The sequence below is a fragment of the Gorilla gorilla genome, chromosome 6, assembly GCF_029281585.2.
Source record: "Gorilla gorilla gorilla isolate KB3781 chromosome 6, NHGRI_mGorGor1-v2.1_pri, whole genome shotgun sequence".
Classification (NCBI taxonomy): Eukaryota; Metazoa; Chordata; class Mammalia; order Primates; family Hominidae; genus Gorilla; species Gorilla gorilla.
Window position 1 is genome coordinate 21604171 of NC_073230.2, and position 24979 is coordinate 21629149.

The 24979-nt window shown below is 36.4% G+C and overlaps 1 protein-coding gene across 12 annotated transcripts in view; it reads right to left on the reverse strand.

Moving 5' to 3' along the window:
• Positions 1-24979, reverse strand: part of DGKB (diacylglycerol kinase beta) — a 760061-nt gene that overhangs the window by 14799 nt on the left and 720283 nt on the right. For all 12 annotated transcript variants that reach the window (XM_031013463.2, XM_031013457.2, XM_031013455.2 and 9 more), the window contains 2 exons: positions 17726-17846; positions 16535-16595 (listed from right to left, as the gene is read on the reverse strand). In XM_031013463.2, coding sequence (XP_030869323.1) covers positions 16535-16595; positions 17726-17846 — 182 coding nt within the window. The remainder of the gene's footprint in view (positions 1-16534; positions 16596-17725; positions 17847-24979) is intronic.

The following is a 24979-nucleotide window of genomic DNA, read 5'->3' on the forward strand; positions in this document are numbered from 1 at the left end:
ACTTCTATTCAACATAGTATTGGAAGTTCTGGCCAGGAGAATCAGGCAAGAGAAAGAAATAAAAGGTATTCAGATAGGAAGAGAGGAAGTCAAATTGTCTCTGTTTGCAGATGACATGATTGTATATTTAGAAAACCCCATTGTCTCAGCCCCAAAACTCCTTAAGCTGATAAACAACTTCAGCAAAGTCTCAGCATACAAAATCAGTGTGCAAGAATCACAAGCATTCCTATACACCAATAACAGACAAACAGAGAGCCAACTCCTATTGGCAATTGCTACAAAGAGAATAAAATACCTAGGAACACAACTTACAAGGGATGTGAAGGGCCTCTACAAGGGATGTGAAGGGCCTCTTCAAGGAGAACTACAAACCACTGCTCAACTGCTCAAGGAAATAAGAGAGGACGCAAATGGAAAAACATTCCATGCTCATGGATAGGAAGAATCAATATGAAAATGGCCATACTGCCTAAAGTAATTTATAGATTCAATGCTAGTCCCATCAAGCTACCATGGACTTTCTTCACAGAATTAGAAAAAACTACTTTAAATTTCATATGGAACCAAAAAAGAGCCCGTATAGCCAAGACAATCCTAAGCAAAAAGAACAAAGCTGGAGGCATCACGCTACCTGACTTCAAACAATACTACAAGGCTGCAATAACCAAAACAGCATGGTACTGGTACCAAAACAGATATATAGACCAATGGAACAAGGAACTTAAACAAATCTACAAGAAAAAAACAAACAACCCCATCAAAAAGTGGGCAAAGGATATGAACAGACACTTCTCAAAAGAAGACATTTATGCAGCCAACACACATATGAAAAAAAGCTCATCATCACTGGTCATTAGAGAAATGCAAATCAAAAACCACAATGAGATACCATCTCACGCCAGTTAGAATGACGATCATTAAAAAGTCAGGAAACAACAGATGCTGGAGAGGATATGGAGAAATAGGAACACTCTTACACTGCTGGTGGGAGTGTAAATTAGTTCAACCATTGTGGAAGACAGTGTGGCGATTTTTCAAGGATCTAGAACCAGAAATACCATTTGACCCAGCAATCCCATTACTGGGTATATACCCAAAGGATTATAAATCATTCTACTATAAAGACACATGCACATGTATGTTTACTGCAGCACTATTCACAATAGCAAAGACTTGGAAACAACACACATGCCCGTCAATGATAGACTGGATAAAGAAAATGTGGCACATATACACCATGGAATACTATGCAGCCATAAAAAAGGATGCGTTCATGTCTTTGCAGGGACATGGATGAAGCTGGAAACTATCATTATCAGCAAACTAACACAGGAACAGAAAATCAAACAGCACATGTTCTCACTCATAATTCAGAATTGAACAATGAGAATATATAGACACAGGGAGTGGAATATCACACACCAGGGCCTGTTGGGGGGTGGGGGGCAAGGGGAGGGATAGCATTAGGAGAAATACCTAAGGTAGATGACAGGTTGATGGGTGTAGCAAACCACCATGACACATGTATACCTATGTAACAAACCTGCACATTCTGCACATGTATCCTGGAACTTAAAGTATAATTAAAAGAAAAAAAAGAAAAAAAAGTCTTTGAGTTTTTTAAGTCTCCTCCAAAGAAATATGTGCAACTGTCTTCTGAATATTCGAGGAAATAAAAATCATAAACTATGATATTCTAGTCAGTTCATTTTTATTAAGCATTTTAAGTTCAAATTTTTATTTAAAATTAGTATTCTATCCCAGGAAGATCCCTGTGAAACAGTGGACTAGTTCTGTATTAGTGATAAGCAGGCTCACTCTTTAAAATTTTCAACAATACAGATTATTGCCTTTTAATGAAGAGCTTAGAATATGGTAGCCTTGTTTTCTAATTTTAATACACAAAATCAGAGATCAGAGAAAATTAATAGTTAGAAAAGGCAAGGTCAGAAGGCAAATGTGAGAGGATAGTCAGGCCCAGACCTTGTGAGTCTATAGTCTGTATCCACCAGCAGAAAGATTTCTAACTGCTAAAAGCAATCAAACCTGTGCATTATTATTCTGATGATAACCATCAACTGGGAGATTATTTCCAGTTTTGCACATTCCAGAGGAAGATATTCAGTTTCGAACTGGATGTGAATATTGGTCCTCTTGCAAACTAATGACAAAATTCTGATAAGTACATACAGTTTTATCATTTTTATCATATTTACAGGCTTGGGTCACATCAATATAAATACATAAGGTATTACATATCTGGCATATTTCTCATTTAATTTTTAACCTTTCATGTTTTTAGATATTGTGTCCAACATAGGTTTGGAGTTCCTACATGAGAATATGATTATGAGAGATATTACTATCTGCTAGCCAAAATGAAATTAATTTTTTGAATTGGAAACTAATGACTAGATTAATTCAGGTTTCAAAATAAAGAATAAAAGAAAAACTTACATTCATTGAACAATATTTAAATTGAATGCATTAAAGTGAAGAATGACAAAAACGTAAGTTTAATTGTAAACATAACATTTGGGATGGAAAACATTTAAAATATGCTATGACAAGAAAAAAATCTTTAAAATATTTTTATACAAAAAGCAATCATATCTAATCAGCTTGGCAGTAATTAAGCTCTAATAATGTACTTCAGTATCTTTCCAAAGTAGTATGATCCATTTCCCCTTTATCCAGGTCGATTTGCGAACATTATGGTGTCATCATAATTTTAAAACATACTGAGAAAATGACAGAGCTGCAAAATTAAAATAAATGATTAATGGTATTTTTTTCATGTTTTGTACTAATAGGTATTACTGAGCCTTTAAATTAATAGAGCTGTCAAGCTCACGGGTGTTACAGATCCAGCAATGAACCAAAATGGAAATTATATATTCCAGAGACACCTAAAGATGACACCTTGGAATATTTTAAATTTTAATTAGTAGGTGCAATGGTTTTGTTCCCCTGTAACTACTGCAAATTAATTGGAAATTAGTCACAATCAATCTTTTTTTTTTAACCAATCTGAAATGAAAAGCTTGGTGCTTTACATCTTAACATTGTTGCTTGAGAGCCACAAAGCATACATGCAGTAAACTGTGTTGTCAATTACAAAAAACAACAACTGTTATGAAATTAGGAAAAATTATGCACAGGTAAACCAAACTAATTAATGCATAAGTAACAGGGGAACACACAAAATAGTGTCCAACTAAACACTAATGTGCCAGTCTTTGGAAAAATAAATGTTCAAAAATGTAAATTTATGCAAAAGCATTTACTAATGAAGATTTAGGTAAAAAGGTGCTTTTAGTTTATGTTTTATTTAATTGCTTTTGGAGTCTCACTACCACTCACACCTTAAAACATACACTCACAAGAACAGCAGTCTGCTCATGCCAGTATGTTTCAAGGGGGCAGAAGACTATTAATTTTCTCTCTTCAAATTATCAACATTTAGGCTTATTAAATAACAAACTGGCCAGGCGCAGTGACTCACGCCTGTAATCCCAGCACTTTGTGGGAGGCCGAGGCAGGCAGATCACCTGAGGTCAGGAATTCGAGACCAGCCTGACCAATATGGTGAAGCCCTGTCTCTACTAAAAATACAAAGATTAGCTGGGTGCAGTGGCAGGTGCCTGTAATCTCAGCTACCCGGGAGGCTGAGGCAGGAGAATCGCTTGAACCTGGGAGGCAGAGGTTGCAGTGAGCCGAGATCATGCCATTGCACACCTGCCTGGGCAACAACAGAGAAACTCCATCTCAAAAACAAAAAACAAACAAAAAACAAAATAAAAAACCTCACCACCACAACAAAAAAACAAACTGTAGTATTTATTTCTTTAACAGATATCTATAGTATTTAAATATTAGGCAAAAATGCAATTTCTAGGCACATCAGGAAAATACTAACTATCTACACCTACCTGTTAAAGCATTTTCTTACTGTTTACATATGGGTTAGTCTTTCCTTCATCACTAAAAATACACATCCTTCTGTTGATTTTTTCTCCCACTCTGGTAAAATAAGCCATTAGAGCAACTTAAGATTCTTTAAAAACGGTGTGTCTACCAAGTCAGCAAGTGTTGCTACAATCGCTGTGCAACTTTTAACTAGAAAATAATATTATTTTCACATTTTCAAAACAAGGCTACTATCCAGATAATGAAACTGGTACATTAAGAATTATTTAATGATATTTAAAGTTAAAGAATTTAATGCAAGGGTCTTGGGAGAATCAAGAGTTATGTAACTATGCGGATAACCTTCATCGCACTATTTCAGAGCACTGTTTTCAGTGCATCTATTCTAGATGAGTTTTAACATAATTTTCTTTTTATGTAATTATGAAAGTTAAATATTATGATAAAACAATGTCCTTCTTTAATATCAGTTTAACTGTAAATGATAATGATGAAACAATAATGATGTTGCTACATTTTCTGTAACATTTTGGCCGAATTTCAAAGATGTCAAATACTGTCCCACTGTAGAAAAACATGGGTTTAACTTTTTGTGGGGGTATAATTGGGGATTACAGGGAATTTAGTCTAAATTATGAAAAAGAAGAAAATTCAGATGTATTCTTAAATATAACAATACTTAATATATACCAGAAATTAATTAATGCTTTCTTAATATCACTAAATGTGATATATGGTAATTTTCAACAACCATTCAATATTTCTTTGTGACTCGTAGGTAGCAGGTTTTAGGACTAGGAAAATAATTCCAAGAAAAATATTAAATAACTCTCCAAAGTCCAGAAGTCACTAAAAAAAAGCAAAGACAAGACCATGGATTCCAGCCCTCATTTCTATTTTCTACCCCTTTGGATAGTAATCTTCCTAAGCAGTTTTTCCCCTCCTTCCTTACAGATATCCCAGAAAACATTATTTTCAAGGAGTGAAAAATATTTTTAACCTCAGACTACATTGAATTTCTGTTAAAGTGCTAGGAAAGTTGACTATTTCAGTTGCAGATGCCAACTTTCTCAAAATAACTTTTAAAATAGTAGAACCTAGAATAGGTTTTAAATAAAAATCTGGTAAACAGAAGTTTTAATAAAATGGCTGAGATTCTGTAATAAAAGAGTGGTAAGGTTGTACAACTTACTGATTTGTTTCCAGTCCTCTGTTCTGTGATTAGTTAATTTACATACGAGGTAAAAGGAGATCCACCTATCACAAAAAAAATGCGAATTCTAGCTATTTTTTAATTTCTCAAATTTGCCCTATTCCTGCAATAAATCTTTTCTCATGTACTGTTTCTATTTAGGCTTTAGTAGCTTCTAGTCAAGAAACATAGTTCTATCCCCAAGTGAAATTAAAAAATACCTATTGTTTCTTGAACTAAAAATTAAGACACAAGCACATAGACTATGGGAAAAAAGTAATCAACGGATTCCATTATATTTTCCAATATATATTATGTGAAGTGCTCATTAAAATGGTATTTGAAATAGAAAGGATTTTCATGATATTCAACTTCGAATGGGCCTTTGAAAGGACCATTAAAACAATCTCTTCTTACAATGGTTTATGTTGCTTCTTCACGTAGATGCCCTAGGCTGTGTTTGCTAAGTGTGGAACTGCTAAAGAAAGCCAAAATATAAAGGAGTCTCATTGGACTACTGTCTGTTTTACACCTGTGCTCCTTTATTCATCACTGCACATTTCAAAAAGCCTCAGAAGCATGGTATTTCTTCCTTTCTGAACCTTTTATCCTTAGGCAAACAAGCTTAACGAACTGATGACAATTTCAGCAATAAGAAATGGTAGGAACAGTCCCGGTTCTGTAACTCTTTGTTTCATGACCTTGGACATTCACCTAACCTCATCCATATAGTCTAAAAGCTTCTTATACTAACAGATAACTTACTTGGAATAGTCCTAAAATGTGTTTGCCTACAATGTAATTTAAAAAAGAAAATCTCATGTGGTCATCCACATCATTACTCGCCTATAGAAATACCTAAAACCTTAATCTTATAAGTGGGTAAAAACAACTAAGCTTTTTTGGTCAATTATTTTCTCTCAACGTGGTAAATGCTGTCTCAAACTGCTTAAATGTGGGGCACAAGAGTAGAAAAAATATCAGTGATGTTTTCTCAAATTGGGTATGTTTTAAGATTCAAGGTTTCGGGCATTTATTAGACTTATTTAGTATTTTTGGAAGGAATATGAAAATGGGGAATAATCTATGAAATCTCCAAGTCAGCACGTAGGTAGTTCTAGCTAATAATATGCCAATCTGATGAAGAGAATTTAGCCAGATCTCAAAATATTCATAAACAAGAAAATCTAATGGTGTGGGGGAGTGGGTTCCAATTTCAGTTAAGAAGGAATAAGCACTCTTCACTCTATCTCTCCCACTGAATGCACTATAAACCCTGGGCAGAACACATGCAGCAGATATCTGAAGTTGCTGAAAAGAAAATAATAAAAGGCAAATTGGGGAAGAAGACCAGAACATGAAATGCCATCAAACCAGTGATGAGTTTTTAGTTTTTAGTTTTTTTCTCTACTCTTGCACCTCCTGGCCTGGACTTAAAAGCAGACCAAAAACTGGAATTGTATACCAGGTACAGATAGAAAGTGCCAAGAAAAACCCTGTCCTAGTGGTACAAAAATAGGAAAGAAGGGCCCTACAGATCAGAGTGAATGGAAAAAATATTCTGTTAATCAGGCCAGACACAGTGGGTGGCTCACGCAGGTAATCCTAGCACTTTGGGAGGCCAAGGCAGGCGGATTGCCTGAGCTCAGGAGTCTAAGACCATCCTGACTAATACGGTGAAAACCCATCTGTACTAAAAATACAAAAAATTACCTGAGCGTAGTAGTGTGTGCCTGTAGTCCCAGCTACTAGGGAGGCTGAGGCACGAGAATTGCTTGAACCCGGGAGGCAGAGGTTGCAGTGAGCCAACTTCATGCCACTGCACTCCAGCCTGGGTAACAGAATGAGACTCTATCTCAAAAAAAAAAAAAAAAAAAAATTCTGTTAATCATTTCCATCCCAGTCCTCTGGCAATTCCACGGCAGTGGAAGGTAATTAAAACTCCAATGGAGGAGACATCTTTTCTCTGACTAGAGAAACTATGTTCCCAAAGCATAGGGGAGTCCTACTCCTTTTTTCTCTCTCTATTCCTTTATCACAGAACCCTGGAGGCAGATGCTACTTCGAGAAATATATGACAAAGTGAGGAAACAAAAGCCTTGGATTCTTAGTCAGAGAAACAATATGAGAGCCCTGGGAGTAAAAAAAAAAAAAAATAGAGAGATCATGGAGAGGAGGTGGCTTGAGAAAGCTATCCTATGAAGTTGCATTTGATCACCTGAGTTTATCCCTGAGCTGTGTATGCATAGATTTGACCTTAACAAACATACTGATGACTTTGAGAACTGCATTTGGGGGTACATCATCACCAAGTTTTCAGATAAGCATATGGATCTTTTACAAGTAAGATACATCTGAATAACATTGCAAACACTTTGAAAACCAAACATACTGGAACCACAACTCACAGAAGATAGAGCAGCTTTTGTAACCTGAACCTAACAGAGTCAACTACCTGCTAAAATAGTAACAGCAACAACAATAAATTAACATCTCCTGTGAGAATTGAAAATACCTAGAGTCTTATAACACAATATTAAAAATGTTCAGAATATAATAAAAAGTTTCTCAAGATATGAATCACAGAAAAATATCAAAAACACACAAGGGGAAATATAGCCAATGATGCAAACCCTGAGATGATACAATTGTTGGAATTAACAAACAAAGACTTAAGAGGTATTATAACCATGCTCTAAGAAGTAATGGCAGATACTCTTGAAATGAAATGAAAGAGAGCCTGAACTGAGAAATAGAAGATAGTTAAAAAATGAATCATTGGAAATTTTAAAACTGAAAAATACAATGAACAACATAAAAAATAACTGAAAGGACTCAACAACAGAATGGAGATAAAAGAGAAAAATGTCAGTGAATTCAAACACAGATGAATAGATATCCAATGTAAACAATAGAAAATACAGAAGGAAATAAAAAGTGAACAGACTCAAAGATCTATGAGACAATACATAAAGTGCTTAACACATGTCATCAGAGTTTTAGAAGGAGAGGAGAGAGTGTGTGGTGTAGAAGTCAATATTTGAAGAAATAACAGCTGGAGATGTGCCAATTTGGCAAAACATACAGCTACAGATTCATGAAGCTCAGTGAAACTAAAACAAGATAGGCTCAAAGAAACCCATGCCCAGACTCATCAAAGTCAAACTGCTGAAAACTAAAGACAAAGAAAAAAATCTTGAAAGCAGCCTAAGAAAAATGATGTATTACATGTTGCAAAGCAATGATTCAAACGACTATGAATTTCTTATCAGAAATTGCACTATATAAGAAGACATTTGCAAAGTATGAAGGGGAATTAAAGATGAAATTTAAAAATGCTTACAATTAAGTCAGAAGAGCTGGACGCAGGCATGCGTAGCCGAAATACAAGTCTGAATTGGAATGCTGTTAAGACGATATCAACAGAGTCACAGGAGTACAAAGGATCAGGCAAATATTTCTGACAGATGGGAAGTTAAAAAGGCTTCATGAGGAAATTGCTTCTAAGCTTGGCATTGAAGGAAGAGATTTTATTTTATTTTTAGTATGTATGTATTTATATCTCATTGCCTTCCAGAAAGATTTTGAAGTAACTTATAAAAATACATATATCCCAATAGGACAGAATAATTAATTCAGGCAATCTGAGTAAAAGGGGAAAATTAAGTGTATGAAATTAATAAACCATAGTTAAGCCTAGATGAAAGAAATGCAAACCATGGGCCGGGCGCAGTGGCTCACGCCTGTAATCCCAGCACTTTGGGAGGCCGAGGCTTGTGGATCACAAGGTCAGGAGATCAAGACCACCCTGGCTAACAGGGTGAAACCCAGTCTCTACTAAAAATAAAAAAAATTAGCCAGGTGTGGTGGCGGGCGCCTGTAGTCCCAGCTACTCAGGAGGCTGAGGCAGGAGAATGGCGTGAACCCGGGAGGTGGAGATTGCAGTGAGCCGAGATGGCGCCATTGCACTCCAGCCTGGGTGACAGAGCGAGACTCCGTCTCCAAAAAAAAAAAAAAAAAGAAATGCAAACCATGGGTCCTAGATAACTACTGGAAGAAGCCACAGATTTGGAGGTAGCCTGCCTGGAGACCAGAAGAATGAATCTATTTCTAAAGCACAAAATAGAGGGTAAGGATTTGAGGCAAAAAACGAAGTACTATGCATGGTAAACCTCTGGGATGTGGTTCCTGTGAGGCATAGCAGTCTGGTCCTGGCCTTGGGAGAATAATTTAATGTCATGACAAAGATTCTGAACTTTTTTCTATGTAAAATGAGGAGGCATTGAACTTTGAGATCAAGGGAGTAAGATCATCATAGCTGTGTTGGTCAGTAGTAATTCTGGCAACAATATGATGGATAGCTTTGGCTGCCTTGGGAAGCAAAATATGTATTACATAAAAATAAATAATATAAATAAGATGAAAAGGGATTTTCTGTTTTAAATGATAGAGTTGTAATTAATTATTAGTATTAGAAATACATTAAGGCAGCCGGGTGCCATGGCTCACACCTGTAATCCCAGCACTTTGGGCAGCCAAGGTGGGTGGATCACCTGAGGTTGGGAGTTCAAGACCAGCCTGACCAACATGGAGAAACCCCGTCTCTACTAAAAATACAAAATTAGCCAGGCGTGGTGGCACATGCCTGTAATCCCAGCTACTTGGGAGGCTGAGGCAGGAGAATCGCTTGAACCAAGGAGGTGGATGTTGTGGTGAGCCGAGATCACGCCATTGCACTCCAGCCTGGGCAACAAGAGAGTAACTCCATCTCAAAAAAAAAAAAAAAAGAAAGAAAGAAAGAAGGAAATACATTAAGCCTCTGAAGAGTGACTGAGTGAGGCAGCAAAGCATCATAAGAGATTAAAACCCAATGGCCTATTTCTGCCTTTTGCTGTGTGGCCTTGGGCAAGTTACTTGACTTCTCTGGCTTCAGGTTTTTTCTTAAATTTATAAAATGGGGATTATAATAACTTTACTGACATCTTAGGGTTGCTGTGGAAATTAAATAAGTAATAAACATGTACACATACAACAGAAACTGGTACATGGTAAGCAAGGTAAATTTTATATCTAGGCAGTATCACCAGGGTTTCCTCCAAATATCTCCAGGCTGTTCTTATGTCTCGAAAAATCCAGCAACCTTTGTCTAGTTGATATTAACCTGCTGGGTCTTGAAAAACTTAAATTTATACAACCTTTTACTTTATATCTTAATGGCCTGAGATTATTGTGTATTTAGCAAGCGATTAAAGAGTAACTAACACTTTAATGTTATGATCATTTTAATGATTTGAAAAAACAAACACATAAACAAAAAATGTAATAAGCTCCAGAATACTGTTTTTCTTTTTAAATAGTTTGTATTTTAAAGTTATGGTGGGATGTGTGAAAAGAAGTGTCAAAATGAACCCTAGATAACTGCAGTGGCTAGAGCAACAGAGAAAAGACTAAGTCTTCCTAGTAGAGGGCACAAACAAAGGCAAAGCAAGCAGTCAGTGTCCAAGTCAAGGAGGTGCTAGTGTCAGGGAGGGGAACTGGCAGTCAAGTCAGAAAATAGCATCTCATGGAATGGGTCACACAGTAGAAGTCTGGGCAGTCGGAGACAGGTGCTCATAGGGTACCCAGGATTTGAAAGGATCATACCTAAGACAGCAAGACTACCAGGCTTGGTGGGGATTGGTCTGGGGATTGGTCCCGCACCAGGTCAGGGCTCAATTGCACATTGAAAGTAGTTGTAAGCTAAGACTGGGCAAACAGGTTTAAGATCTTAAGAGGTATTATGCCAGGGAAGGTACAGAAAAAAGGCAAAGAGGGGTTAAAACATACATAAATGTTTTCTAGAAGTTGCCGTGGCCTCAGCTATCACTTTATAGAGTCTTCTTAGTCTACCTGTGATCATTTCACTATTTAATGTATAATCTGTTCATGATTTCCTTTCCGTTCTCTACCACATGGAAGGAAGTTTCAGGAGTTTTTTCTGTCTTCATCATAAACAAAATACCCAGAGTAATTTTGCATTAAAATCTTGTTGGCACTACTTTTCATAAATGTGTCATGAGTAATAATACATGGCTATTAATATTTCAAATAATTAACAGAATGCAGCTTTTTGAATGTGCAAAAGCAATGTATAATTGATAATCCAGAGGGAAGTGGCCCAAAGAAGTTTAATCATACCATACAGGAAATAGAAGGATTAAATCTTTTGAGATTGAGAAAGAATTTCTTCTCTGATACATTCAAATTCTTTGCTTTGAGAATATAATGAATAAAGATAACTCAAAATAACTTTTACATGTATTTATATATAAAAATATGTGAATGAATTGCTAGCCAACCTACATTATGTTCAGTGAAAGAAGATTTAGTAGAAAAACACTTTTTAAAAATGTTATACTACCCTAAGAAGTATTTCAGAAATTTGCAAATTCAAAGTGCATTTGGTATTGGCAATCTAATTATGTGTGAGGCACAGTGCTACGCTCTGGGGCTACCAAGATGATCCAAATCATGGTCCATGACCTCAGTAAGCCTGTGTCTAAAAGGAGCTGGACATATAACTGAGAATTCCAACGTAATGTTGTTATTGTTTTGATAAAACTGTGAAACACTGAGGCTGAGCTTTTAGGCTATTTGGAGAAAAAGGAGTGGAGAAGTGGAAGGAGGGGTTGGGCTCAGGGAAGGATTTATGGAGGAGGGACAGCAAGGAATGAGCCTCAAAAGATGTGTTGTGTTACCAAACTAAAGAAGAGGAAAAATGTGTTTGGACAAGAGGGAAGTGCATGAAAAGACTTTTTAAAAAGTAAGAGATTATGTTGGTAAAACAGGAAGCCTCACTCAAACTACATTTTATCAGACAGAGAGTAACTAAACGATATTTTAAGTAGAAGAGTGCCACGGTGAGATTCATATTTTATAGCGACTATTCTGATAGAAATGTGAAGCATGGACTTAATTGGAACAAAAATTGAGATGGGGAAATATTGATGTGGTTTTGCCAGGAATGAGAGAGAAATGAATTGGGCCAAATCTAAAACAGTGGTTAATAGGGAGAGAAAGAAAGGAAAAGATTCCAGAAATAGGTCATATCATTATATGGACACGTAAATTGGATTTGAGGGTACAGAGAGAAGTACAGGATGACTTTCAGATTTCTAGCTTAGGAAACACCAGGTGTTTCAATGGTTTCACTATCTCAGTATGATAGAGGGAAGAATCGCAGATCTAGGATGTGAGAAGACCTCATCTGGGGAAGGAGAGATGTGGGGAGGCAAATGATGAGTCCATTTTAGTTGTAATAAATTTGAGGTTCCTGAGGCTTTGAATAGTCACTTCTCACTTAAACTTTACTGGTCATGTATCACTTAAAATAAATGGGTAGTAAAGGGGTGCTGGTTGTACAGATACAAAATAAAATCTTACCTAGTCTATGTCCTCTCCTATCCTACCACTCCATTCCCTCTACCCTCCACCCCAAGCTGCTCTTTCTTCTTCCCATTATAAGAACATATTGACTACAGAATCATATGTTCTACGTGCTCAGGAGGAAGGATGGGGGAGGAAGAAGAAAGAATAAAATAGACTCTGGAGTCTGGCCTAAAGACAGCTCTTCTAAGACGATTTTCAATATACACTCTTCTAGAATTAATATTGTCTTTAGTTTGATACGCTTATTATCACAAGCAATAGTTATATGGCTAAAATAATTGTGTTAACTCAGTGACTATTACAAAACAATCAATACAGGAGCACTTAAAAAATTTATGTTGATGGCTTTACAGTGACAGAATCTAGATGGTCCTAAAAATAATTACCAAATGCATATTTGAAGAATTAGTACTAAGCTCTTCAGTTTTTTCTTTTCCTGATCTTTGAACTCAATATTGGTGAAATTTATAAACATATCTTACATTAATTTTTGTATTAGTGACTTTTTTATTGTGGTAAAATATACATAACATAAAATTCACCATTTTAACTTACATTTTTAAGTGTGCAGTTCAATGGCACCAAGTGCAATCACATTGTTGTGTCACCATCACTACCCACCAACTCCAAAACTTGTATTATCTTGATATTTAAGCATTAATTGATATTTCTGTTTTATATATTTTACTAATAGAAAAAACAGAGCTTCTGCTCTCCTCTAAAATTATGTCTAGAGCAATTCTTTCATAAATTGAATATCAGCTTACAGATATTTAAATTCAGCAGAGAATTTAAACATTGTAGCATTCTTATTTTCTGTAAGAAAAATATTGGGTTATTCAACTGAAGCAAAAAACGCTCCACAGTTAACCATACCAATGCTATGAATACTAAATATTCTCTTCAATTACAGTGAAATTTAAAGTTCAGAACCCCATGCGGCTGTAGGAAAAGTAGAGTATGCCAGAATGTAAAATCACAATAATGAGCCATAGTCTACTATGATTCTTGGCCTACTGTAAGCTGCAAGAAATGTTTTAGATGAATAAGTGAGTTTACAAGGGAAGAAAATTAATATGTTACATAACATTTTTATTAATTTAACAATTGTAAGTCATGATAGTTAACAGGTGAAATGAATGTCTTATTACTTATTGAAATAAAAATTAACAAAAGTAGTTAAAAGTGCTTGTGTTAAACAAGCTTAAATTATTCTAACACATTAATTAAATTTCAATAGGCAGACATTTTCAAGCTGGAGAAGCTTGAAAGGTAGTCAGGGAGAAAGGTAGTCCGTCATTTACCAAAGGCCACACACTCTGGAGGGAGATTTCCAGCATGCACCGGGGCTATTTTGTGTTGAGCTTCACAGTAAGGAGCAGAGATGAAGCGTGCAGATGCTGGAGTCAGACTACCTGGGTTTCCATTTCTACTTTGCTATTTATTAGCCGTGTAGAATTAGATGAACTATTTAACCTTTGTCTTCCTCAGTTATTTCCTTCATAAAATAAGGCTAACCATATAATTTTTGTGAGAATTAAATGCATCAACATGGGTCAAGTGTCTCCAACTGTATGTACAGGACATTCTAAGAACTTTTTTTAAGATATTATCACAGCTGTGACCGCTTCTTGACTCAAAACATGGAATAAGGGCTAAATGCCTCTTCTCCTGAGAAGAGTCCCAAATAATACAAAGAGTATTCATGGACGGTAGTTGGTTTTATTTCTTTGATTTACTTATTCTTTTGTTACCAAGGCTGATGAAAAGTGACTTTTCATTAAAAACACCACTACCAACCACTACTGTCTTGCACCACAACCACCACCATTGCAACTACCATCACCACAAGTTTTACCACTATTTCCACCATCACAGTAGCAGCTATTACCCCCACCACCATCATAACCATCACCACCTCTGCAATACCATCACCACCATCACTATCACCATTATCATCACTATCACCATCACCATCATTAAAAACAACATTTTTAACATCCATGTGAATAGAATAATGTGAATTTAGAAGTGTCATTTGGAGAGTGAAGGATTACAGAAAAGATGTATGTGTACACATACTGGTGAAGGGAGGAAAAAGATTTAGTGTTCAGGCAGCTAAAGGAATACACCAGAAACAAACATGAAGTCATGTGTATGTGTTATACACAAAGCTTGAGCCAGTAGTTTCAGAGTAAAACCATTACAAAGGTAAAATGAAAAATTCCTTCTTACATGCTAATCGCTGCTGTTTGAAATCTGTAACTAAGGTTGTTTACAGTAGTGGTTGAGAGAATGGGCTTTAATTAAAGAGTCTTGGATTTTAGTTCCATATCTACTTCATACCTGCCCTTGAGTATGCTATTTAACCTCCCAGAACTTGTATTTTCTCCATCTAAAAAATGGTGGTTCCATTATTTAGAATTTGTGTGAATATTCAATACATACTCACATGTAACATAAGCATTTAGCACAATGCTTGTGCAAGATTAAGACCTTCCCCTGTTGCCCTCTAATCAGTTTCTCTCCAAATTTTAACTACTCAGTAAATCACACTACCATTCTTAGGTAAGAGTTAACTTCAATTCAGCCCTTTCTCTCCTCCACCTCCTGCACCCCCAGGAACTCATTAATAAATTTTTCCTGTTCTACCTCTGGAATATAGCTTAAATTCATCCACTTTCATTTTACTTCCCTGCTGCCATCTTTGCCCAAGCCCAGAGTACTAGGATAGACCAATCTCTCAGTTGCTGCTCAATACAATCAATCCTCCACAGAGCAGCCAATGTGAACTTAAAAAAATGTAAATCAGATGATGCTTAGTTTCCTATTGTACTTGGAATCAAAATTTAGCTCTTTACTATCAATTTTTTCTACATGATTTGTTCTCTACCTTTTCTACTTAACCTCTTACCATTCTCCCCTAATTCTAGAAGCTTTGGTCACACCACCCTCCTTAGTGTCTTTTTTTTGGGGGGCATGGAATTTCACTCTGTCACCCAGGCTGAAGTGCCGTGGCACAATCTCAGCTCACTGCAACCTCCGCCTCCCGGGTTCAAGTGATTCTCCTGCCTCAGCCTCCTGAGTAGCTGGGACTACAGGTGTGTGTCACCAAGCCCAGCTAAGTTTTTTTTTTTTTTTTTATACTAAGCTTTTGGCTGTGTCCTTTCAAAGAGGTCTCCCTTATCTCAAGTAGTATTCTCCACACCTAATCCAGCTTCTTATCATCATTTCACCTTATTTTTTAATAACTCTTGCAGTCTGAAGTTATATTTATCATATAGTTGTTTATTTATTCGGTCCTCTATTATAGGAATGTAAGTAACTTGAAGGAAATTACATTGTTGGTCTTGTTCATGTTTCTACTCCCAGTGCCAAAAGCAGTTCCTAGCATGTTTTTGAAATGCAATAAAATATTCACTATGCAAATGAAAACTGATTTTTTTTTTGAGAGGGGCAAAGTGTCTGACTTAAATAATATCTCATTCTGGAAAACACAATTATGGTAGAAACTGGAGAGAAATTTTTTTCTTATGGAGAAGAAGGCCCTCAAATCCCCAAATGGAGGCAATAGAAAAGCTGAGAAATAAATTCACATATAAGCTTAGGCCTGCATTTCTCGTAAATAATATTCTCATAATGTGCTCTGAAATAAACAAAAAAGTTTAAGATAAACTTTTATTAATATTTTGTTTAGCTCCATAGTTTATAATTGATCTATGGTTTATAATTGATCTATTTAAAAGATCTATTTATACTTAGGCTAACACAAACATTCAAGAGCTAAATCATTGCCAAGGGTATATAATGTCTAAAACCTAAATGTAGTGGCTCTTACACACAAATAACAACAACAACAAAAAAGACTATTTGCTGATAGGTTGAAAACACATAAAGAAAAAAATCAGTTATTGTGGTTATTTAGTCAAAGAGGAAAGCAAAACTGAGATTGACATAGCATATCAACTACTCTGTACTCACTGTGCATGGGGTCTGCATCCATGGCTCCCCATCAATTTGCATTGGCAGAGACTTGCTCGTCCTGGGGGAAAATATTTCATTTTAAGTATTGCAAGGAAATACTTATATATTACAGACTATATGTGAGATATAAGATGATGAGACCAGGGAAGGCAATATGGTAATAGTTGGGCTCTAAATTTATCTCCAATGAAAGGAGCTTCAACTCTCCACTATTAATAAATACCCTGAAAAGTACCTTAGTCACAGGAATATTATGAGCTTCCTGGTAAGTGTAGTGAAATTTAAAAAAATTCTGGATGCCAAAAGAAAAATTTCAGGGTTTATGTTTAATGACACGATCAGAATTTCTACAGCCAAAAGAGATTCCTTGTTTTTATAACCCTACATTGCAAACTGGGAGAAAGGTGTTTCTCCCAGTTCTTCTAGCACCAACACTTTCAGATAAATAACATCAATTATTCCTGTGCTACAATCCGTGGCTTCACCTGGGCAGATCACAAGGTCAGTAGTTTGAAACCAGCCTGACCAACATGGTGAAACCCCATCTCTACTAAAAATACAAAAATTAGCCAGGATGTGTTGGCGGGTGCCTGTAATCCCAGATACTCGGGAGGATGAGGCAGAAGAATCCTTGAAACTGGAAGGTGGGGTTGCAGTGAGCCAAGATCGTGCCACTGCACTCCAGCCTGGGCAACAAGAGTGATACTCAGTCTAAAAAAAAAAAAAAAAAAAAAAAAATTGGGGGGAAATTTTGGGCAAAAAAAATGCTTGAAAAAGTTAAAATTTAAAACATATATAAAATCTTACTGTGGCACTTTAGTCCATGAAATGATTTAAGTCAATGGTGTCTCATCATTGTTTTCATAGATAATTTGCCCAGTAAATACTTTGGTGCTTCAGTAGACTAATATGAGTATAAATCATAAAATTTGTATGTTTGAATTCGTGCATCAATATGTCCATGGTAGTCAACAAGAGAGAATCAGATTCCAACAAACCATATCAGTAACAGCTAACAAATATTTTAGACATTCTGCCAATGTCCGTTATTTTGAAATATATTGGTATTAATAACTGATTATTTGGAGCCCAAAGAAGACAATGTTACTATCAGAGTTCTGCATACTTTTAATTAGTTTGAGGCTATGCCATATCAAACGCCTTTGTCAGTTACAGAAAGGGAACTACCTGATGACCACGCAGGAGCATTGAGCCAGCCGCCGGCCAGCACTTTTCAGGCCTGTGTATATTTGCCCCATCTCCATGGCTCCTTCCAAGCCGACCACCTCCAGCAGCTGGTCACTGAGATCTGAAAGAAAGTAGATGCCTTTTAAGTTGCAATGTGTATACATATGTCCACAATTTAATGCCATTTGATATTATGGAGATTAAAAAAATAACAGCCACTTCACAAAGAAAGCTTGTCTTAGAAACTTAAAGTAATAAAAAGATGGCCTACTTTTATAACTCTCAGTTTAACTAAACCTTGAGGTTCTGTGGAAAATGATTTGCTGTCAGCTTATTCTAAAACAAAATGGGAAGCACAGATTCTGAGCCAAATAATACAAAAAAAAAAAAAACCAGTAGTTTTTAACATCAACAAACTTAATGTTATTCCACATGTATATAAGGACCATTTATACATCCCACATCAGACATTTGGCAGCAAATACACATTTCAACACTATAAATAAAATACGAGGATATGCTGTCAAACATGATTTTGTTAAATTACTTGAACAAGAGACCTTGGAGATCATGGAGTTGGAGCTTCTCATTTTATACATTAGAAGATGGGAGTCCCTAAATCTTTGAGTAACTTGTCTACAGTAATAGGTAACTGTACAGAAGTTCAAGAAACAATAGTAATTTTGTGAAATGTTTTTCCGATGTTAAGGAATATTCTACAAAATACTGTTTGGTAGTATACTAGATAATTAGTCCCATGCAATCATTATTATTACATTTTTTTTTAGCAGAAGACATTAAAAAGGGGCTAATAGTTAAGAGGTGTCGCTTGTTGAGTATTTACTAGGACTAATTACTTTATATTATCTCATTTGCTCCTGCTCCAGACCAATTTAAGATAAATGTGATTCTCCTCATTTACAGATAGAGAAGCTAAACATTGGAGATGTTAATAATTATTCATATTCACATACCTAGAAAGTGACAGAGCCAAAAGGTGAACCTAATTGCTTTGATGCACTATGCTACATTTGATAAATCAATCATATGAAAAGGACAGAATTTACAACATTTTAGGAATCATCTTAACATAAAGGTGGAGGTTGGACTGCGTGAGCTTCAAGGTTCCTTTCCAATCTGAATATCTGCATTCAGCCAGAAAGCAGAAGTTGAACTCACATCAATAGAATCCCACACAGTCCTGTCCCAAGACTCAGTGACAGCCCATCTGCTCACCTATTTAACTCAGAGTGCTGAGACCCTTGATTTGGAGGCCAAAGTCTAGGTGCATATATATGGTTCTTTTCCATTTTAATATTCTTATGTGTTTTTGTGTATTTTCAAATATAAATACATAATTGTATATTGTTTAGTAGCAGAAAAACTAGAGGAGGGGAATACAGTGGGAGGCATGATTATTATACAAGAAAGCCATGTAATAGTTGGTCATATTTGAGGTCGGACTCCTAGAAAAACAAGCAAATGTGTTTTGTATGGAATCCACTTTGTACAGAAAGTGCTCACTCCTCACTAATGACTCCATTTTAGCATAGTTTAGAGATGCTAATGATTTATTTTCAGTGTAGTTCAACTGTGTGGCAGCAAATAGTGCTTTGCAATCTCAAAGTTCGTTAAGCCCAGGATCGTAGGTAAATTTAATAAAAGCACTTTAAAAAGAATATGCAACCAAGCCACCAAACTTTTAAGTGAATAATAAAAATCTGTTATTTTTAACTTTAAGCTGTAGCTGTAGCATGGGATTACTCCAAGTAAAAACAATATTTTAGCTACAAAATCAAATGTTAACTTAGAGCTTCCACCTTGCTGTTCTAAACCCCATTTAGACTTATTTCTCATGAAACTTATTCTGTGTTTCTAGTTTAAATTCATGTTGCCAAGAACAGATGGACAAGGAATGGAAACATATTCTTTCAGCTGTAGCCGGCACTAAAATGTGCTTGGCTCTATAGCCTGGGTGTTAATATACGCATTTCTTAGATATATGTCAACCAGAAAATGACACTGTGGCAAGCACTGAAGTCCCAGATGTGTGCCTGCTGATATTTATAAAACAACAACTACCACCACGATGATCACCACCACCACAGGACGGGAGTTCGCATTTAGTATTGTAGATTTTGCACGGCCTGATTCCTAAATAGGTAGCATTCTGTGTTAATTTCTGCAATGATCTGAAACTGGTTGATGGGAACCATTCTATAAGAAAGGAAACACTTTCTCAAGACAGAGTTAATCTGTGAGCCCTAACTTTTTCATGAATCACAGGGATCTGTCTACACCCACACCATATTGCTACTGTCTACCACCCTCCTTCTGATTTTTTTCTTTCTTTTAATTTGTCTTTGTTTTTCTGCATGCAAAAATGCCTTGAAAATCAATTCTGCTGTTAATAATCAGTAATGAAGATATTTCTCATAGATTTAGAACACCCAGGCTTTTAAACTTTCATGTTCTTGCTAACACAAATAATTTTATAGCAATAGTGCCATGTTTACGAACTCTAGCAAAGGCAAATAAATACGATACTCCTTTTAATTAGGCATTCAGGGAGAGAAAACAAAAACAAAATGAAACTCTAAATTTGTGTTGCACAAATTTGCCCCCATAACACTTCCACATTTTTTGATACAGCACAATCTGCAATCTGTCTGTATACAATTGATGCCCCCTACCTGTTAATCTTTGAGATCAGGGTCCTGATTGATTTCAGACAGAGAGAGTTTCTATCTATGCAATTTTGAATTCTGTTTCTATATGTGGTATCCTTTGGAACATCAGACTTCCTCACCTCACATTCTAGCTAAGAGTTATTTTAAGAACAGTTCTCCTTGGGATGGCCTAACCAGCTAGATCAACCTATTTAATTGGTTTGCTACCTGGCTACTGGCTTCATATTTAAGAGTGTGAGCAGCAAAAGATGACCTATGGACCAAATCTGGCCCCTTGCCCTTTTTGTATGGCTCACAACAATTAAGAATGGTTTTATATATTTAAAAATATAAAAAAATAAAGTACTATAACATCTGAAAATTATATAAAATTCAAATTTCAGTGCCCATAAATTAGTCTTCATTGGAACACAGCCACATTCACTGGTTTAGGTCTTGTCTATGTCTCTTTTTGTACTACAGAGGCACAGTAGAGACCATATGGTCGACAAAGCTGAAAATATTTACTATGTGGACCTTTAGATAAGTTTGCCAACCTATGCTTTAGAGAAACATGAACACTTTCAGGTCACTAAGGTTGTCACTTTAGTACTGCTGCTATAAATGCTAAATGGCAATTTATTTTTTAGTGCCTGAAAGACATAATGTTCCAGCATTAATTCCACAGTGTATGTAACCATGCATAGAACAGCTGTTCTCTACCAGGGAGTCTCACCACACTTGTGTACTATGAGCATTGCCACAATCCATTGGTTATTTATCACGGAACACCAAAAGTTTCCAAATAATTTTATTACAAAAGAAAGTAGAACAGTTTAACATTCATTAGTGTGCTCAATCGTTGCCTCTGGTTGGCTTCCTTGAGTGTGAGAAAAAGAAGAATCATAGGTAGGAAGGCAGAAGTTGCAACCAGACCTGGAGATTCAGGTGGGAAACAGCTCTACCTTCAAAAGTTATCTGTCAAGAACTGTGAAATCCTGACACCATGATACTGAAATCCATTTGTGTCTATCTAGAGGAAGACGTTGCTGTTGTTCAATTTAATGTTATAAAGTATACTTTTGAAGGAAAACAAAGTACGTTTCTGAAAGCGTTTATATGTCTTTTTAAATACCTCCATGGGAGTGAACAGAGACAAGACAAGCTTTCATATTAGGTATTTTCACATTTAAAACAGAACATCTATAAAAGGTATTTCAGAGGGAAGAAACTTAATAAAATCATCAAAACTGGGTCATATTGGATCAAGATTCTTAACACATGGTCTGTGAATCTGAATAGGAAAAATGCAACTTTCTTTTCACTAACATGTAATTGAAATTAAGCATTTCTTTCAAATATAAATGTAGTCAGGAATACCTGTGACTTTGTCACTGATAAATATCACGTTATAGTTGTTACAATATTTCCTACTTTAAGAAAAGGTAATACGTTTTAATTATCCACAATACCAAAATATCTACAATAGTCTCTATAAAATAAAATAACACATTAAATTTTATTTTATTTTTTTATTTTTATCTTATGTAATTTTTCAAAATGTTATTTATATTCATTATGTCAAATTTTAATAATTATTGAACTTCTAGATTTTAATTTGTTAATAAGAAAGCATATATATCTCTAAATCAAAATTTCTAACAGCATTTAAATCTAATTTTTCATAGAAAAGCATATATATCTCTAAATCAAAATTTTAACAGTATTTTAATATAACTGACTCCCTTTTTTAGCCTACATATTTTATTTTATAAATTTTAAAACGTTATGTCTGAGAAGAGTCAGTAGATTTCACCAGACAGGCAAAAAGACTACAGCACAAAAATGGTAAGGAACCCTACTTTAGAATGGAATTCGTCATTTTAAAGTTTATAAATCTTTATAAACTTTATAAATCTGTGAAAATAATTAGTGCTGCATTCATTTGTTACACAGGTAATCAGGGATATGAATGTAAATTTGAAAGTCAGGGGCACATATAGATTAGAGGACACACGAGCAGCTCAGCTAATAAGTGGGTAATATTTATTCATAGCTTAGTCTTCATTTTTGACAGTTATGCCCTGATAATATGTCTCATTATGTAATTGTTTCAGACTGCCATATGTGAAGAAACAGAAGAGAATGCATTACAAACACAGAATGAATGTGGGTTGTAGCATTTCGCAGAATATAGTGGGTACTGAAGAAAGGGGGAGAAAGGCTGGAGCAGAGTAGGATAAACCCCTTTGTGCAGACTGTCCAGCAACATTCTGCACCACTGTCAGAGGCCATGTGGAGGTACTCATTGACTCCGGAGGAGCATTTTGAAATCAACATAAATTGCTAATTATATTGACACTTATTGAGTCATTATTTGGCCATAGTAAGACCAGGCTAGCTATGGAGTTGTACCTTTTGAGTGTTTGTAGATTGTATGCCTTCCAGTGATGTTTCTTTTATCTAGCAACATTATGAAACATGTCTGAGGACCAAGAATAAACTTTTAAAAGGCCAAGGAACATATGAAATCCATTCACTAAAGTGAATAATTCAATGATTCGTCTTCAAAATGTCCATCTACTTCTAATTGATTCTTAATTTAGATATACTTCTCACACGCATAAATGCCTGTTTTTCCTGACCTACATAACCCAGAAGACATAAATTTTAAAAAGGGGTGGGTAGGAAGAGTTTTAGCAAAAATTTATTAATATAAACTGTGTTTCAGAGTACAAGTATGTAAAACATAAAAGCAGGCTTTTTGCACCTGAAGGAACATACAATCCAATTGTAGGTCTATTAATAAAGGAGAAACTGTATGGGGAAGGCTAATATATCTACTATATGCCTGCTATGAGCAGGCTCCCTGCTAAGGGATTTATAGGCATTTTTCCATTTAAGACTCTCAACAGTCCTTTGAGATAGGTATTATTCTCCTCATTTTATTGACAGGGAAACTATGTCACTTGTTCAAGTCTTTACATAGAATTGAAAATCTGGTTTTCTAAATAGGTATGCTTGACTCTAAATTCCATGTTACTGTGACAACAGTAAGAACTCACCAATTAAATGTTAACAGTTCTCTTGGATCATCATGGCGGACAGGAGGCAGGACTAGATTGCAGCTCCAGACAGAGCAGCTCGCATTGTAAATTTTAGCTCAATAGATTGCAAGAACAAACCAGCAATCTCGAGAGGACATACAGACCCTCTGATGGAAGTGGACTGCTCCTGCAGAGCCTGGGAGACCCCCCAAATACTGTGAGTGCCCAACTGAGGAAGTGGGAAAGGGAGACCCTCCTCTCCCCAACACATGCCCCCACTAGAGAAGCTGACAGTCCATTTGCAGGAGAAGTTTCCGGCTTTACCTGGAGCTGAGTCAATTTGGAAAGCCAAGCCAAGTACAGGGGTAGAGGAAGCAGCAGAAAGGCCCTGGGAGCTCCTGGAGTCCCCTAACTGGCCATTCCTGCCTGGCACCACACCACAGGGATCCAACGGGAGGGTGACCAGAGGAGCAGGGGGTAAAATTCCACAGGGAGAAGGAAATCTCTAGCTAAACTTTATAACAATTTGAACGGGGTGAGAAGCCACCTGGCTAGAACTCAGGAGAGGGCGCAAATCTGGTGTGCACACTCCACAGGCAGGGGAAGAACCAAGACCTTTTCTTTCGCAGTTGGGAGGTGAGTTTTCAAGCCGGTCTCACCTTCTGCCTGGAAACTAACTTGGGGCTGTTCGTGGGGGCACGGTGAGAGTTAGAACGGGCCTTCAGTTTGCATGGGAGCTGTGTGAGGCCTGTGACTGTGGGCTTTCCCCCACTTCCCTGACAACCTGCATGACTCAGCAGAGGCAGCCATAATCCTCCTAGGTACACAAGTCCAGGGACCTGGGAATCTCATCCCCATCCCCCATGCTGCAGCTGCAGCAAGACCCACCCAAGGAGAGTCTGAGCTCAGAAATGCCTAACCCTGCCCTCCTCCTGATTGTCTTTCCCTACTCACCCTGGTAGTGGAAGACAAAAGGCATATAATCTTGGGAGTTCTAGGGCCTTGCCCACTGCCAGTTCCTCTCTGGAAAGCACCACCTCCTGGCAGGAGGTGCAAAAAAAGCATTGGATTAAATCCAGCATCTCTTTATGATTAAAACTCTCAGCAAAATCGGTATACAAGGGACATACCTTAATGTAATAAAAGCCACCTATTACAAACTCACAGCCAACATAATACTGAATCGGGAAAAGTTGAAAGCATTCCCTCTGAGAACTGGAACAAGACAAGGATGCCCACTCTCACCACTACTCTTCAACATAGTACTGGAAGTCCTAGTTAGAACAATCAGACTAGAGAAAGAAGTAAAGGGCATCCAAATTGGTAAAGAGGAAGTAAAACTGTCACTGTTTGCTGATGATATGATCTTTTACCTTGAAAACCCTAAGGACTCCTCCAGAAAGCTCCTAGAATTGATAAAAGAATTCAGTTTCCAGATGCAGGATTAATGTACACAAATCAGTAGCTCTTGTTTACAATAATGGCGACCAAGTGGAGAATCAAATAAAGAACTCAACCACTTTTACAATAGCTGCAAA